At 43.0% G+C, this 18,147-nt stretch overlaps 1 protein-coding gene across 1 annotated transcript in view; it reads left to right on the top strand.

Moving 5' to 3' along the window:
• Positions 1–18,147, top strand: part of LOC124020642 (CUB and sushi domain-containing protein 3-like) — a gene marked incomplete at its 3' end in the record, with an annotated part of 113,755 nt that overhangs the window by 35,037 nt on the left and 60,571 nt on the right. Inside the window, exon 2 of the mRNA XM_046335884.1 lies at positions 12,071–12,293. Within this exon, the coding sequence (XP_046191840.1) occupies positions 12,071–12,293 (223 nt within the window). The remainder of the gene's footprint in view (positions 1–12,070; positions 12,294–18,147) is intronic.

The following is an 18,147-nucleotide window of genomic DNA, read 5'->3' as shown; positions in this document are numbered from 1 at the left end:
GTAATCTCACCTTTTGAATAGTCCACAGCGTCACATCATTTAAGCTCAGCGACAACTCAACCTTGGCCTGTGCGCTCCTCATTGAGATGTGTTAATCTTCTTAGTTACACTTTGTTCAATGGATTTGGGGATGTGTTGGCGTACATTTCGTATTTCGTATTTCTTCCCCGGATAAACAACAACAAGTATCTAGCAGCATCAGCGAACACGTGAAATTATTTCAGCGCTGATTGGTTGTTGGCTGTTCAATAGTTACACACACAATCAGAGTTTCTCCCCTGAGGTTTGATTCGGACTCTATTCCAAATAGCACCTTATTCCCTAATCTATTACCCCATGGGCCCTGGTCTATAGTGGGCCCTGGTCTATAGTGGGCCCTGGTCAACAGTAGTCTACTACCTTATAGGCCCTGGTCAACAGTAGTCTACTACCCTATAGACCCTGGTCAACAGTAGTCTACTACCCTATAGACCCTGGTCAACAGTAGTCTACTACCCTGGTCATCAGTAGTCTACTACCCTGGTCAACAGTAGTCTACTACCCTGGTCATCAGTAGTCTACTACCCTGGTCAACAGTAGTCTACTACCCTGGTCATCAGTAGTCTACTACCCTGGTCAACAGTAGTCTACTACCCTGGTCAACAGTAGTCTACTACCCTGGTCAACAGTAGTCTACTACCCTGGTCATCAGTAGTCTACTACCCTGGTCAACAGTAGTCTACTACCCTGGTCAACAGTAGTCTACTACCGTATAGACCCTGGTCAACAGTAGTCTACTACCCTGGTCATCAGTAGTCTACTACCCTGGTCAACAGTAGTCTACTACCCTGGTCAACAGTAGTCTACTACCCTGGTCATCAGTAGTCTACTACCCTGGTCAACAGTAGTCTACTACCCTGGTCAACAGTAGTCTACTATCCTGGTCATCAGTAGTCTACTACCCTGGTCAACAGTAGTCTACTACCCTATAGACCCTGGTCAAAAGTAGTCTTCTATCCTATAGACCCTGGTCAACAGTAGTCTACTACCATATAGACCCTGGTCAACAGTAGTCTACTACCCTATAGACCCTGGTCAACAGTAGTCTACTACCCTGGTCAACAGTAGTCTACTACCCTATAGACCCTGGTCAACAGTAGTCTACTACCCTGGTTAACAGTAGTCTATTACCCTGGTCAACAGTAGTCTACTACCCTGGTCAACAGTAGTCTACTACCCTATAGACCCTGGTCAACAGTAGTCTACTACCCTGGTCAACAGTAGTCTACTACCCTATAGACCCTGGTCAACAGTAGTCTTCTATCCTATAGACCCTGGTCAACAGTAGTCTACTACCCTATAGACCCTGGTCAACAGTAGTCTACTACTCTATGGGTCCTGGTCAACAGCAGTCTACTACCCTGGTCAACAGTAGTCTACTACCCTATAGACCCTGGTCAACAGTAGTCTACTACCCTGGTCAACAGTAGTCTACTACCCTATAGACCCTGGTCAACAGTAGTCTACTACTCTATGGGTCCTGGTCAACAGTAGTCTACTACCCTGGTCAACAGTAGTCTACTACCCTATGGGCCCTGGTCAACAGTAGTCTACTACCCTATAGACCCTGGTCAACAGTAGTCTACTACCCTGGTCAACAGTAGTCTACTACCCTATGGGTCCTGGTCAACAGTAGTCTACTACCCTGGTCAACAGTAGTCTACTACCCTATAGACCCTGGTCAACAGTAGTCTACTACCCTGGTCAACAGTTGTCTACTACCCTATGGGCCCTGGTCAACAGTAGTCTACTACCCTATAGACCCTGGTCAACAGTAGGCTACTACCCTATAGACCCTGGTCAACAGTAGTCTACTACTCTATGGGTCCTGGTCAACAGTAGTCTACTACCCTATAGACCCTGGTCAACAGTAGTCTACTACCCTAGAGACCCTGGTCAACAGTAGTCTACTACCCTGGTCAACAGTAGTCTACTACCCTATAGACCCTGGTCAACAGTAGTCTACTACTCTATGGGTCCTGGTCAACAGTAGTCTACTATCCTATAGACCCTGGTCAACAGTAGTCTACTACCCTATGGGTCCTGGTCAACAGTAGTCTACTACTCTATAGACCCTGGTCAACAGTAGTCTACTACCCTGTAGACCCTGGTCAACAGTAGTCTACTACCCTATAGACCCTGGTCAACAGTAGTCTACTACCCTATAGACCCTGGTCAACAGTAGTCTACTACCCTATGGGTCCTGGTCAACAGTAGTCTACTACCCTATAGACCCTGGTCAACAGTAGTCTACTACCCTATAGACCCTGGTCAACAGTAGTCTACTACTCTATGGGTCCTGGTTAACAGTAGTCTACTACCCTATAGACCCTGGTCAACAGTAGTCTACTACCCTGGTCAACAGTAGTCTACTACCCTATAGACCCTGGCCAACAGTAGTCTACTACCCTATAGACCCTGGTCAACAGTAGTCTACTACTCTATGGGTCCTGGTTAACAGTAGTCTACTACCCTATAGACCCTGGTCAACAGTAGTCTACTACCCTGGTCAACAGTAGTCTACTACCCTATAGACCCTGGCCAACAGTAGTCTACTACCCTATAGACCCTGGTCAACAGTAGTCTACTACCCTATAGACCCTGGTCAACAGTAGTCTACTACCCTATAGACCCTGGTCAACAGTAGTCTACTACCCTATAGACCCTGGTCAACAGTAGTCTACTACCCTATAGACCCTGGTCAACAGTAGTCTACTACCCTGGTCAACAGTAGTCTACTACCCTATAGACCCTGGTCAACAGTAGTCTACTACCCTATAGACCCTGGTCAACAGTAGTCTACTACCCTGGTCAACAGTAGTCTACTACCCTATAGACCCTGGTCAACAGTAGTCTACTACCCTATAGACCCTGGTCAACAGTAGTCTACTACCCTGGTCAACAGTAGTCTACTACCCTATAGACCCTGGTCAACAGTAGGCTACTACCCTATAGACCCTGGTCAACAGTAGTCTACTACCCTGGTCAACAGTAGTCTACTACCCTGGTCAACAGTAGTCTACTACCCTATAGACCCTGGTCAACAGTAGTCTACTACCCTATAGACCCTGGTCAACAGAAGTCTACTACCCTGGTCAACAGTAGTCTACTACCCTATAGACCCTGGTCAACAGTAGTCTACTACTCTATGGGTCCTGGTCAACAGTAGTCTACTACCCTGGTCAACAGTAGTCTACTACTCTATGGGTCCTGGTCAACATTAGTCTACTACCCTATAGACCCTGGTCAACAGTAGTCTACTACTCTATGGGTCCTGGTCAACAGTAGTCTACTACCCTATAGACCCTGGTCAACAGTAGTCTACTACCCTGGTCAACAGTAGTCTACTACCCTATAGACCCTGGTCAACAGTAGTCTACTACCCTATAGACCCTGGTCAACAGTAGTCTACTACCCTGGTCAACAGTAGTCTACTACCCTATAGACCCTGGTCAACAGTAGTCTACTACTCTATGGGTCCTGGTCAACAGTAGTCTACTACCCTATAGACCCTGGTCAACAGTAGTCTACGACCCTGGTCAACAGTAGTCTACTACTCTATGGGTCCTGGTCAACATAAAGGGCCTTTGGAAAGTATTCTGTCCTCTTTTTCCACATTTATTCAGGTTACAGCCTTATTCTAAAATGGATTACATTGTTTTTCCCCCTCATCCCCTGGTCAACAGTAGGCTACTACCCTATAGACCCTGGTCAACAGTAGTCTACTACTCTATGGGTCCTGGTCAACAGTAGTCTACTACCCTATAGACCCTGGTCAACAGTAGTCTACTACCCTAGAGACCCTGGTCAACAGTAGTCTACTACCCTGGTCAACAGTAGTCTACTACCCTATAGACCCTGGTCAACAGTAGTCTACTACTCTATGGGTCCTGGTCAACAGTAGTCTACTATCCTATAGACCCTGGTCAACAGTAGTCTACTACCCTATGGGTCCTGGTCAACAGTAGTCTACTACTCTATAGACCCTGGTCAACAGTAGTCTACTACCCTATAGACCCTGGTCAACAGTAGTCTACTACCCTATAGACCCTGGTCAACAGTAGTCTACTACCCTATGGGTCCTGGTCAACAGTAGTCTACTACCCTATAGACCCTGGTCAACAGTAGTCTACTACCCTATAGACCCTGGTCAACAGTAGTCTACTACTCTATGGGTCCTGGTTAACAGTAGTCTACTACCCTATAGACCCTGGTCAACAGTAGTCTACTACCCTGGTCAACAGTAGTCTACTACCCTATAGACCCTGGCCAACAGTAGTCTACTACCCTATAGACCCTGGTCAACAGTAGTCTACTACTCTATGGGTCCTGGTTAACAGTAGTCTACTACCCTATAGACCCTGGTCAACAGTAGTCTACTACCCTGGTCAACAGTAGTCTACTACCCTATAGACCCTGGCCAACAGTAGTCTACTACCCTATAGACCCTGGTCAACAGTAGTCTACTACCCTATAGACCCTGGTCAACAGTAGTCTACTACCCTATAGACCCTGGTCAACAGTAGTCTACTACCCTATAGACCCTGGTCAACAGTAGTCTACTACCCTATAGACCCTGGTCAACAGTAGTCTACTACCCTATAGACCCTGGTCAACAGTAGTCTACTACCCTGGTCAACAGTAGTCTACTACCCTATAGACCCTGGTCAACAGTAGTCTACTACCCTGGTCAACAGTAGTCTACTACCCTATAGACCCTGGTCAACAGTAGTCTACTACCCTATAGACCCTGGTCAACAGTAGTCTACTACCCTGGTCAACAGTAGTCTACTACCCTATAGACCCTGGTCAACAGTAGTCTACTACCCTATAGACCCTGGTCAACAGTAGTCTACTACCCTGGTCAACAGTAGTCTACTACCCTATAGACCCTGGTCAACAGTAGTCTACTACCCTATAGACCCTGGTCAACAGTAGTCTACTACCCTGGTCAACAGTAGTCTACTACCCTATAGACCCTGGTCAACAGTAGTCTACTACCCTATAGACCCTGGTCAACAGTAGTCTACTACCCTGGTCAACAGTAGTCTACTACCCTATAGACCCTGGTCAACAGTAGTCTACTACCCTATAGACCCTGGTCAACAGTAGTCTACTACCCTGGTCAACAGTAGTCTACTACCCTATAGACCCTGGTCAACAGTAGTCTACTACCCTATAGACCCTGGTCAACAGTAGTCTACTACCCTGGTCAACAGTAGTCTACTACCCTATAGACCCTGGTCAACAGTAGTCTACTACCCTATAGACCCTGGTCAACAGTAGTCTACTACCCTGGTCAACAGTAGTCTACTACCCTATAGACCCTGGTCAACAGTAGTCTACTACCCTATAGACCCTGGTCAACAGTAGTCTACTACCCTGGTCAACAGTAGTCTACTACCCTATAGACCCTGGTCAACAGTAGTCTACTACCCTATAGACCCTGGTCAACAGTAGTCTACTACCCTGGTCAACAGTAGTCTACTACCCTGGTCAACAGTAGTCTACTACCCTATAGACCCTGGTCAACAGTAGTCTACTACCCTATAGACCCTGGTCAACAGTAGTCTACTACCCTGGTCAACAGTAGTCTACTACCCTATAGACCCTGGTCAACAGTAGTCTACTACTCTATGGGTCCTGGTCAACAGTAGTCTACTACCCTGGTCAACAGTAGTCTACTACTCTATGGGTCCTGGTCAACAGTAGTCTACTACCCTATAGACCCTGGTCAACAGTAGTCTACTACTCTATGGGTCCTGGTCAACAGTAGTCTACTACCCTATAGACCCTGGTCAACAGTAGTCTACTACCCTGGTCAACAGTAGTCTACTACCCTGGTCAACAGTAGTCTACTACCCTATAGACCCTGGTCAACAGTAGTCTACTACCCTATAGACCCTGGTCAACAGTAGTCTACTACCCTGGTCAACAGTAGTCTACTACCCTATAGACCCTGGTCAACAGTAGTCTACTACTCTATGGGTCCTGGTCAACAGTAGTCTACTACCCTGGTCAACAGTAGTCTACTACTCTATGGGTCCTGGTCAACAGTAGTCTACTACCCTATAGACCCTGGTCAACAGTAGTCTACTACCCTGGTCAACAGTAGTCTACTACTCTATGGGTCCTGGTCAACATAAAGGGCCTTTGGAAAGTATTCTGTCCTCTTTTTCCACATTTATTCAGGTTACAGCCTTATTCTAAAATGGATTAAATTGTTTTTCCCCCTCATCAGTCTACACATAATAACCCCTATAATGACAAAGAGAAAACTGGTTATTAGAAAATTTAGCAAATTTATAAAAAATAAATAAATGATATCACAATTACATAAGAATTCAGACTCTTTACTCAGTACTTTGTTGAAGCACCTTTGGCAGCAATTACTGCCTCAATTCTTCTTGGGTATGACGGTACAGGCTTGGCACACCTGCATTCTTCTCTGCAGATCCTCTCAGGTTGGGAGCGTCGCTGCACAGCTATTTTCGATCGAGTTAATGTCAGGGCCCTGGCTGGGCCACTCAAGGACATTCAGAGACTTGTCCCAAAGCCAATTCTGCTTTGTCTTGGCTGTGTACTTAAGGTCGTTGTCCTGTTGGTGACCCTTCGGCTCTGTCTGAGGTCCTGAGCGCCCTGGAGCAGGTTTTCATCAAGGATCTCTCTGTACTTTGCTCCTTTCATCTGTCCCTCGATCCTGACTAGTCTCCCCTTTCCTGCCGCTGAAAAACATCCCCACAGCATGAAGCTGCCACCACCATGTAAGGATGCTGCTAGGTTTCCTCCAGATGTCACACTTGGCAGTCAGGCCAAAGAGTTACATCTTGGTTTCATCAGACCAGAGAATCTTGTTTCTCATGGTGTGAGAGTCCTTTAGGTGCCTTTTGGCAAACTCCAAGTGTGCTGTCATGTGCCTTTTACTGAAGAGTAGCTTCCGTCTGGCCACTCTACCATAAATGTCAGATTTTTGGAGTGCTGCAGAGATGGTTGTCGTTCTGGAAGTTTCTCCCATCTCCACAGAGGACCTCTGGAGCTCTGTCAGAGTGACCATCGGGTTCTTGGTCACCTCCCTGACCAAGGCCCTTCTCCCTGATTGCTCAGTTTTGCATGGCAGCCATCTCTAGTAAGAGTCTTGGTGGTTCCAAACTTCTTCCATTTAAGAATGATGGAGGCCACTGTGTTCTTGGGGAGCTTCAATGCTGAAGACATGTTTTGTTACCCTTCCCCAGATCTGTTCCCCGACACAGTCCTGTCATTATGGGGTATTGTGATGTCATTATGGGGTATTGTGATGTCATTATGGGGTAATGTGATGTCATTATGGGGTATTGTGATGTCATTATGGGGTATTGTGATGCCATTATGGCGTATTGTGATGTCATTATGGGGTATTGTGATGTCATTATGGGGTATTGTGATGTCATTATGGGGTATTGTGATGTCATTATGGGGTATTGTGATGTCATTATGGGGTATTGCGATGTCATTATGGGGTATTGCGATGTCATTATGGGGTATTGTGATGCCATTATGGCGTATTGTGATGTCATTATGGGGTATTGTGATGTCATTATGGGGTATTGTGATGTCATTATGGGGTATTGTGATGTCATTATGGGGTATTGTCATGTCATTATGGGGTATTGTCATGTCATTATGGGGTATTGTCATGTCATTATGGGGTATTGTCATGTCATTATGGGGTATTGTCATGTCATTATGGGGTATTGTCATGTCATTATGGGGTATTGTGATGTCATTATGGGGTATTGTGATGTCATTATGGGGTAATGTGATGTCATTATGGGGTATTGTGATGTCATTATGGGGTAATGTGATGTCATTATGGGGTATTGTGATGTCATTATGGGGTATTGTGATGTCATTATGGGGTATTGTCATGTCATTATGGGGTATTGTGATGTCATTATGGGGTATTGTGATGTCATTATGGGGTAATGTGATGTCATTATGTGGTATTGTGATGTCATTATGGGGTATTGTGATGTCATTATGGGGTATTGTGATGTCATTATGGGGTATTGTCATGTCATTATGGGGTAATGTGATGTCATTATGGGGTATTGTGATGTCATTATGGGGTATTGTGATGTCATTATGGGGTATTGTCATGTCATTATGGGGTATTGTGATGTCATTATGGGGTATTGGCATGTCATTATGGGGTATTGTGATGTCATTATGGGGTATTGTGATGTCATTATGGGGTATTGTGATGTCATTATGGGGTATTGTCATGTCATTATGGGGTATTGTGATGTCATTATGGGGTATTGTGATGTCATTATGGGGTATTGTCATGTCATTATGGGGTATTGTGATGTCATTATGGGGTATTGTCATGTCATTATGGGGTATTGTGATGTCATTATGGGGTATTGTCATGTCATTATGGGGTATTGTCATGTCATTATGGGGTATTGTCATGTCATTATGGGGTATTGTCATGTCATTATGGGGTATTGTCATGTCATTATGGGGTATTGTCATGTCATTATGGGGTATTGTCATGTCATTATGGGGTATTGTCATGTCATTATGGGGTATTGTCATGTCATTATGGGGTATTGTCATGTCATTATGGGGTATTGTCATGTCATTATGGGGTATTGTCATGTCATTATGGGGTATTGTCATGTCATTATGGGGTATTGTCATGTCATTATGGGGTATTGTCATGTCATTATGGGGTATTGTCATGTCATTATGGGGTATTGTGATGTCATTATGGGGTATTGTCATGTCATTATGGGGTATTGTGATGTCATTATGGGGTATTGTCATGTCATTATGGGGTATTGTGATGTCATTATGGGGTATTGTGATGTCATTATGGGGTATTGTGATGTCATTATGGGGTATTGTGATGTCATTATGGGGTATTGTCATGTCATTATGGGGTATTGTGATGTCATTATGGGGTATTGTGATGTCATTATGGGGTATTGTGATGTCATTATGGGGTATTGTGATGTCATTATGGGGTATTGTGATGTCATTATGGGGTATTGTGATGTCATTATGGGGTATTGTGATGTCATTATGGGGTATTGTGATGTCATTATGGGGTATTGTGATGTCATTATGGGGTATTGTGATGTCATTATGGGGTATTGTGATGTCATTATGGGGTATTGTGATGTCATTATGGGGTATTGTGATGTCATTATGGGGTATTGTGATGTCATTATGGGGTATTGTGATGTCATTATGGGGTATTGTGATGTCATTATGGGGTATTGTGATGTCATTATGGGGTATTGTGATGTCATTATGGGGTATTGTCATGTCATTATGGGGTATTGTGATGTCATTATGGGGTATTGTGATGTCATTATGGGGTATTGTGATGTCATTATGGGGTATTGTGATGTCATTATGGGGTATTGTGATGTCATTATGGGGTATTGTCATGTCATTATGGGGTATTGTGATGTCATTATGGGGTATTGTGATGTCATTATGGGGTATTGTGATGTCATTATGGGGTATTGTGATGTCATTATGGGGTATTGTGATGTCATTATGGGGTATTGTGATGTCATTATGGGTTATTATGTCTAGATTGATGAGGCAAAAAAAATTCAATCAATTTTAGAATAAGGCTGTAACGTAACAAAATGTGTAAAAAGGGGAAGGGGGTCTGAATGCTTTTCCAAATGCACAGTAGAGGAAACAGGGTGCCAGTTGGTACCCAACTAGACTGGAATCTCAAGGGAGAAGACAGTAGAATCTGTCTTCTGGTCAACACAATGGAAACCTCAACATAATTGACCTGTTAATTAAGATGGACGGTAATTACTCCTGTAGGGGAGAGGCAGTGAAGGGGATAAAGCATCATAATTACACTTGGATTTTTATTAATAGACAATTTGCAGAGTTGCCTTTCAATAAAACAGCTAAGCTTTGGCTTGTCCTTGTCATAGGCAAAGTGTGTGTGTGTGTGTGTGTGTGTGTGTGTGTGTGTGTGTGTGTGTGTGTGTGTGTGTGTGTGTGTGTGTGTGTGTGTGTGTGTGTGTGTGTGTGTGTGTGTGTGTGTGTGTGTGTGTGTGTGTGTGTGTGTGTGTGTGTGTGTGTTTTTTTGTGTGTATGTGACTGTGTGTGTTTGTGCATTAAAAATCTCCTAATTAATGGAAATTACATTTTTCCACCACAAAGCCTAACCCAAATAATCAAAGTATTTGTGGTCTGACCAGTGTAGTCTGACCAGTGTAGTCTAACCAGTGTAGTCTAACCAGTGTAGTCTAACCAGTGTAGTCTGACCAGTGTAGTCTAACCAGTGTAGTCTAACCAGTGTAGTCTAACCAGTGTAGTCTGACCAGTGTAGTCTAACCAGTGTAGTCTGACCAGTGTAGTCTAACCAGTGTGGTCTGACCAGTGTAGTCTGACCAGTGTAGTCTGACCAGTGTAGTCTGACCAGTGTAGTCTAACCAGTGTAGTCTGACCAGTGTAGTCTGACCAGTGTAGTCTAACCAGTGTAGTCTGACCAGTGTAGTCTAACCAGTGTAGTCTGACCAGTGTCTGACCAGTGTAGTCTGACCAGTGTAGTCTGACCAGTGTAGTCTGACCAGTGTCTGACCCATCTGTCAAGGCAGTGATGTTTTGCCAGCCTGCCTGCAGAGAGTAGGAGAAAAGAGGGAAGACTGGTGCATGTATTAGGAATACCCTGAGTGGGTAGTGGGTAGGATGGGGAAGGTACAGACCAGGAGAATGGGTAGTGGGTAGTGGGTAGGGTGGGGAAGGTACAGACCAGGAGAGTGGGTAGTGGGTAGGATGGGGAAGGTACAGACCAGGAGAGTGGGTAGTGGGTAGTGGGTAGGGTGGGGAAGGTACAGACCAGGAGAGTGGGTAGTGGGTAGTGGGTAGGGTGGGGAAGGTACAGACCAGGAGAGTGGGTAGTGGGTAGTGGGTAGGATGGGGAAGGTACAGACCAGGAGAGTGGGTAGTGGGTAGTGGGTAGGGTGGGGAAGGTACAGACCAGGAGAGTGGGTAGTGGGTAGGATGGGGAAGGTACAGACCAGGAGAGTGGGTAGTGGGTAGTGGGTAGGGTGGGGAAGGTACAGACCAGGAGAGTGGATAGTGGGTAGTGGGTAGTGGGTAGGATGGGGAAGGTACAGACCAGGAGAGTGGGTAGAGGGTAGGATGGGGAAGGTACAGACCAGGAGAGTGGGTAGTGGGTAGTGGGTAGGGTGGGGAAGGTACAGACCAGGAGAGGGGGTAGAGGGTAGGATGGGGAAAATGCAGAACAGCTGGAGGTACCAATTTACCAGACTTGTTGTTTGTCTCAAAACATCTGTGTTACTGTGAAGGGGATTGGGGGAAATGCTACAGTGTATTGGATAAATTTTTTGAGTGTTGAGCGTTCAAAATGTGTTTCCTGTACGTGTGGAGTGTTGAAGAAATGTGTTTCCTGTACGTGTGGAGTGTTGAAGAAATGATGTTTCCTGTACGTGTGGAGTGTTGAAGAAATGTGTTTCCTGTACGTGTGGAGTGTTGAAGAAATGTGTTTCCTGTACGTGTGGAGTGTTGAAGAAATGTGTTTCCTGTACGTGTGGAGTGTTGAAGAAATGTGTTTCCTGTACGTGTGGAGTGTTGAAGAAATGTATTTCCTGTACGTGTGGAGTGTTGAAGAAATGTGTTTCCTGTACGTGTGGAGTGTTGAAGAAATGTGTTTCCTGTACGTGTGGAGTGTTGAAGAAATGTGTTTCCTGTACGTGTGGAGTGTTGAAGAAATGTGTTTCCTGTAAGAAATGTGTTTCGTGTGGAGTGTTGAAGAAATGTGTTTCCTGTACGTGTGGAGTGTTGAAGAAATGTGTTTCCTGTAACGTGTGGAAAGTGTTGAAGAAATGTGTTTCTGTACGTGTGGAGTGTTGAAGAAATGTGTTTCCTGTACGTGTTGAGTGTTGAAGAAATGTGTTTCCTGTAACGTGTGGAGTGTTGAAGAAATGTGTTTCCTGTACGTGTGGAGTGTCTGATCTCATGGTGTTTTGTTTTCTTGTCTTTCCAGGGTTCATAAATACGTGTGGAGGGACGTTAAAAGGACAGAACGGTACCATAGAAAGCCCAGGTTTCCCGTACGGATATCCCAACGGTGCCAACTGTACCTGGGTCATCGTAGCGGAACAGATGAACAGGATCCACATCGTTTTTCAATCTTTCGCCGTGGAAGAGGAGTACGATTTTTTATCTTTGTATGATGGACACCCACATCCGGCACACTTCCGGACGAGGTGAGAATTAGAGAATTAGACACTTAAATTACCAAGCCCTGCTATGAGGTGTTATTGTGGCAGAGATCTCATAGTGTCTGATGAGACACTTCTATTACCAAGCCCTGCTATGAGGTGTCATTGTGGCAGAGATCTCATAGTGTCTGATGGGACACTTCTATTACCAAGCCCTGCTATGAGGTGATATTGTGGCAGAGATCTCAGTGTCTGATGAGACACTTCTATTACCAAGCCCTGCTATGAGGTGTTATTGTGGCAGAGATCTCATAGTGTCTGATTAGACACTTCTATTACCAAGCCCTGCTATGAGGTGTCATTGTGGCAGAGATCTCATAGTGAAACACTCCAGAAGAATGGCACAGAGGAACAAAATGCCCTCTCATTTATTTCCAGCATGCCTGGAGTTCTCTGAAATCAGACACAGGTCAGACACTAACGACGGCATTATTTCAGAGAAGAGCGGAAGCAAAATTAAGTATTCAAGACATAAACAATCTAACGAGCATTCTGGGAGATTATGTTAGACTGTTGTCTCTGTCTTGTTAACAGTATAATGACTGTTGTCTCTGTCTTGTTAACAGTATAATGACTGTTGTCTCTGTCTTGTTATCAGTATAATGACTGTTAGACTGTTGTCTCTGTCTTGTTAACAGTATAATGACTGTTGTGTCTGTCTTGTTATCAGTATAATGACTGTTAGTCTGTTGTCTCTGTCTTGTTAACAGTATAATGACTGTTAGTCTGTTGTCTCTGTCTTGTTAACAGTATAATGACTGTTAGTCTGTTGTCTCTGTCTTGTTAACAGTATAATGACTGTTAGTCTGTTGTCTCTGTCTTGTTAACAGTATAATGACTGTTAGTCTGTTGTCTCCATCATTTGTTTCTCAGTATTAAAAATGGTTTCTTGCTGGCATTAGTATCTTAGATGCCATCTCCTATCGTCTCCTATGTTAGGCACTTAACCCCCATGTCTGCTGCAGACCGAGCTGCTCCGCGACTGGTCTAACTTCTGAATAGAAAATAGATTTTACGTTAGTTCACATCCTTGGTTAGAATCTCCTAGGTACTTTTGCTCATCTTATCGTCAAGGAGAAGCGGTAACTATTTTGTGAATGCAGGCAACAACATTTGCATACTGATAGGACTTCTGCATTCTCCTAGACTTAGAACTAATCGTGCTCGTCAACGACAGTGGAAAACAGCGAGACTAAAACATTGGAGACAAAATAAATGGTCTGCTATTGATGGATTCCTCTAGATCCGTCCTTTATCTCTAAATAGCAACATTGTTCTTTGTGTCTTAGTCACACTCTTTTTATAGAAGACTTTTGAAGTGTTCAGTCCCAAATGGCACCCGATTCCCTATATAGTGCACTACTTTAGACCAGGGCCCTATCCCAGGGCTCTGGGTAAATTGTAGTGCACTGTGTAGGGAATAGGGGGTCCATTTGGGACGCTGACCCAGGATGTCTTTGTGACAGCGCTGTAGTGTGAGTTGTGCCACATAATGATAATTACAGTACATAACAGAAGGCTTACTGAGCCTCAGGCAGCTAGAAACTTACCAACCCACAGTCAACCTACATATAGACTCACAGGTATGTTACTACTGTAATTAGTTAACCTACAGACACACAGGTATGTTACTACTGTAATTACTGAGCCTCAGGCAGCTAGAAACTTACCAACCCACAGTCAACCTACATATAGACTCACAGGTATGTTACTACTGTAATTAGTTAACCTACAGACACACATGTATGTTACTACTGTAATTACTGAGCCTCAGGCAGCTAGAAACTTACCAACCCACATTCAACCTACATATAGACACATAGGTATGTTACTACTGTAATTAGTGAGCATATAGACACACAGGTATGTTACTACTGTAATTAGTGAACACACAGACAGATATGTTACTACTGTAATTAGTGAACCTACAGACACACAGGTATGTTACTACTGTAATTAGTGAACATACAGACACACAGGTATGTTTTTACTGTAATTAGTGAACACACAGACAGATATGTTACTACTGTAATTAGTGAACCTACAGACACACAGGTATGTTACTACTGTAATTACTGAGCATATAGACACATAGGTATGTCACTACTGTAATTAGTGAACACACAGACAGATATGTTACTACTGTAATTAGTGAACATATAGACACGCAGGTATGTTACTACTGTAATTAGTGAGCATATAGACACACAGGTATGTTACTACTGTAATTACTGAGCATATAGACACACAGGTATGTTACTACTGTAATTAGTGAGCATATAGACACACAGGTATGTTACTACTGTAATTAGTGAACATATAAATAGGTATTGATATGTCTCTCAGTGATGCAGTAAAATAGGGAGGTTGATATGATATGTCTATAGGTGATGTAGCAAAATAGGGAGGTTGATATGATATGTCTATAGGTGATGTAGTAAAATAGGGAGGTTGATATGATATGTCTATAGGTGATGTAGTAAAATAGGGAGGTTGATATGATATGTCTATAGGTGATGTAGTAAAATAGGGAGGTTGATATGATATGTCTATAGGTGATGTAGTAAAATAGGGAGGTTGATATGATATGTCTATAGGTGATGTAGTAAAAATAGGGAGGTTGATATGATATGTCTACAGGTGATGTAGTAAAATAGGGAGGTTGATATGATATGTCTACAGGTGATGTAGTAAAATAGGGAGGTTGATATGATATGTCTATCAGTGATGCAGTAAAATAGGGAGGTTCACGTTACCTGTCTACAGTAGGGAGTAATCACTCTGTTTCACGTTACCTGTCTACAGTAGGGAGTAATCACTCTGTTTCACGTTACCTGTCTACAGTAGGGAGTAATCACTCTGTTTCACGTTACCTGTCTACAGTAGGGAGTAATCACTCTGTTTCACGTTACCTGTCTACAGTAGGGAGTAATCACTCTGTTTTACGTTACCTGTCTACAGTAGGGAGTAATCACTCTGTTTCACGTTACCTGTCTACAGTAGGGAGTAATCACTCTGTTTTACGTTACCTGTCTACAGTAGGGAGTAATCACTCTGTTTCACGTTACCTGTCTACAGTAGTTAGGGAGTAATCACTCTGTTTCACGTTACCTGTCTACAGTAGTTAGGGAGTAATCACTCTGTTTCACGTTACCTGTCTACAGTAGGGAGTAATCACTCTGTTTCACGTTACCTGTCTACAGTAGTTAGGGAGTAATCACTCTGTTTCACGTTACCTGTCTACAGTAGGGAGTAATCACTCTGTTTCACGTTACCTGTCTACAGTAGTTAGGGAGTAATCACTCTGTTTCACGTTACCTGTCTACAGTAGTTAGGGAGTAATCACTCTGTTTCACGTTACCTGTCTACAGTAGGGAAGTAATCACTCTGTTTGAAGTATACAGTAGTTAGGGAGTAATCACTCTGTTTGAAGTATACAGTAGTTAGGGAGTAATCACTCTGTTTGAAGTATACAGTAGTTAGGGAGTAATCACTCTGTTTGAAGTATACAGTAGTTAGGGAGTAATCTATCATACATTCTCATTCTATTGAAGCCCATTGTTTTGTTACGTGTGAGTTTTTACGTGCCCCCAGCCGATTGAGTGTTTGCAACCATCACTGCCTTGAAGTTGAACTTAGAGGTATTAGTAACTTTAGTCCACATAGAAATAATTAATAATAATTGATTAATAATTGTATTTATGAATTAGGAAGTGATTCCCCACTTAGCTCTACAGAACAGTAAAGTAATTTAAGACTGTCGCTGCAAGTAGCCATTTTTATTGCCTTCTATTGTGTAACAGTGTTAGAAATATTATTGCATCAGAAAAACCTTGGAAATAGATGACATTAAAGAAATCAATGTCTCCACTGGCTTTACGAAAGAGAACAGGACATTTCCTTGGAGGACAGAGGAAGTAAAAAAAAGAAGCTTCTTTGTTGATAAAAAACTATGTTTCAGCCCTTAGTTTTTCAATTGACTTTACAGTTAAAACGACATGTGTCAGCCTATGGCCTTCATCAGGTTGTCTTTCTATTGTCTTTACAGTTAAAACGACATGTGTCAGCCTATGGCCTTCATCAGGTTGTCTTTCTATTGTCTTTACAGTTAAAACGACATGTGTCAGCCTATGGCCTTCATCAGGTTGTTTTTCTATTGTCTTTACAGTTAAAACGACATGTGTCAGCCTATGGCCTTCATCAGGTTGTCTTTCTATTGTCTTTACAGTTAAAACGACATGTGTCAGCCTATGGCCTTCATCAGGTTGTTTTTCTATTGTCTTTACAGTTAAAACGACATGTGTCAGCCTATGGCCTTCATCAGGTTGTTTTTCTATTGTCTTTACAGTTAAAACGACATGTGTCAGCCTATGGCCTTCATCAGGTTGTCTTTCTATTGTCTTTACAGTTAAAACGACATGTGTCAGCCTATGGCCTTCATCAGGTTGTCTTTCTATTGTCTTTACAGTTAAAACGACATGTGTCAGCCTATGGCCTTCATCAGGTTGTCTTTCTATTGTCTTTACAGTTAAAACGACATGTGTCAGCCTATGGCCTTCATCAGGTTGTCTTTCTATTGTCTTTACAGTTAAAACGACATGTGTCAGCCTATGGCCTTCATCAGGTTGTCTTTCTATTGTCTTTACAGTTAAAACGACATGTGTCAGCCTATGGCCTTCATCAGGTTGTCTTTCTATTGTCTTTACAGTTAAAACGACATGTGTCAGCCTATGGCCTTCATCAGGTTGTCTTTCTATTGTCTTTACAGTTAAAATGACATGTGTCAGCCTATGGCCTTCATCAGGTTGTTTTTCTATTGTCTTTACAGTTAAAACGACATGTGTCAGCCTATGGCCTTCATCAGGTTGTCTTTCTATTGTCTTTACAGTTAAAATGACATGTGTCAGCCTATGGCCTTCATCAGGTTGTTTTTCTATTGTCTTTACAGTTAAAACGACATGTGTCAGCCTATGGCCTTCATCAGGTTGTCTTTCTATTGTCTTTACAGTTAAAACGACATGTGTCAGCCTATGGCCTTCATCAGGTTGTCTTTCTATTGTCTTTACAGTTAAAATGACATGTGTCAGCCTATGGCCTTAATCAGGTTGTCTTTCTATCTTTACAGTTTAAACAGGTTAAACAGTCTATACATAATATATTTATTAATATTTATTAATAACTAAATGCCAGTCTGGTAAACATAATGTATAATATTTATTAATAACTAAATGTCAGTCTGGTAAACATAATGTACTATAGTTATTATAAATTAAATGCCAGTCTGGTGAATGAGATTTTGTTTCAGAAGTAATACAAAAATGATTGGCATCCCTGTCAATGAACCATTTGTTTGTGGTATTTGATTAGTGCTTGGGGTTATGGGTTATGTGCTTGGGGTTATGGGCTATGTGCTTGGGGTTATGGTATTTCTGTATGTAAGGAAGAGACAGAGACAGAAGGACCCACTGGGCACAGATGCCAATTCAACATCTATTCCACATTGGTTCAATGTAATTTAATTGAAATGATGTGGAAACAACGTTGATTCAACTAGTGTGTGCCCAGTGGGAGAGGGAGAGAGAGAGAGAGAGAACAGAGAGAGAGAGAGAGAGAGAAAACTTTCTAGTAAAGTAATTTAAGAGAGAGAGAGAGAGAGATTAGAACTAGAGAGAGAGAAAGAGAGAGAGAATAGAGAATAGAGAGAGAGAGAGAGAAAGAGAGGGGGATTAGGGAGAGAAAGAGAGGAAGGGAGAGAAAAAAGATGATTGGGAAAGACAGAGAGAGAGAGAGCTTGGGGTTAGGGAGAGAGAGAGTTAGAGAGAGAGAGAGGGAGAAGAGA

Source organism: Oncorhynchus gorbuscha, unplaced genomic scaffold (assembly GCF_021184085.1).
Source record: "Oncorhynchus gorbuscha isolate QuinsamMale2020 ecotype Even-year unplaced genomic scaffold, OgorEven_v1.0 Un_scaffold_868, whole genome shotgun sequence".
In the NCBI taxonomy this organism is placed as follows: Eukaryota; Metazoa; Chordata; class Actinopteri; order Salmoniformes; family Salmonidae; genus Oncorhynchus; species Oncorhynchus gorbuscha.
The sequence above is the reverse complement of the archived record's forward strand: the minus strand, read 5'-3'. Positions and strand labels throughout refer to the sequence as shown.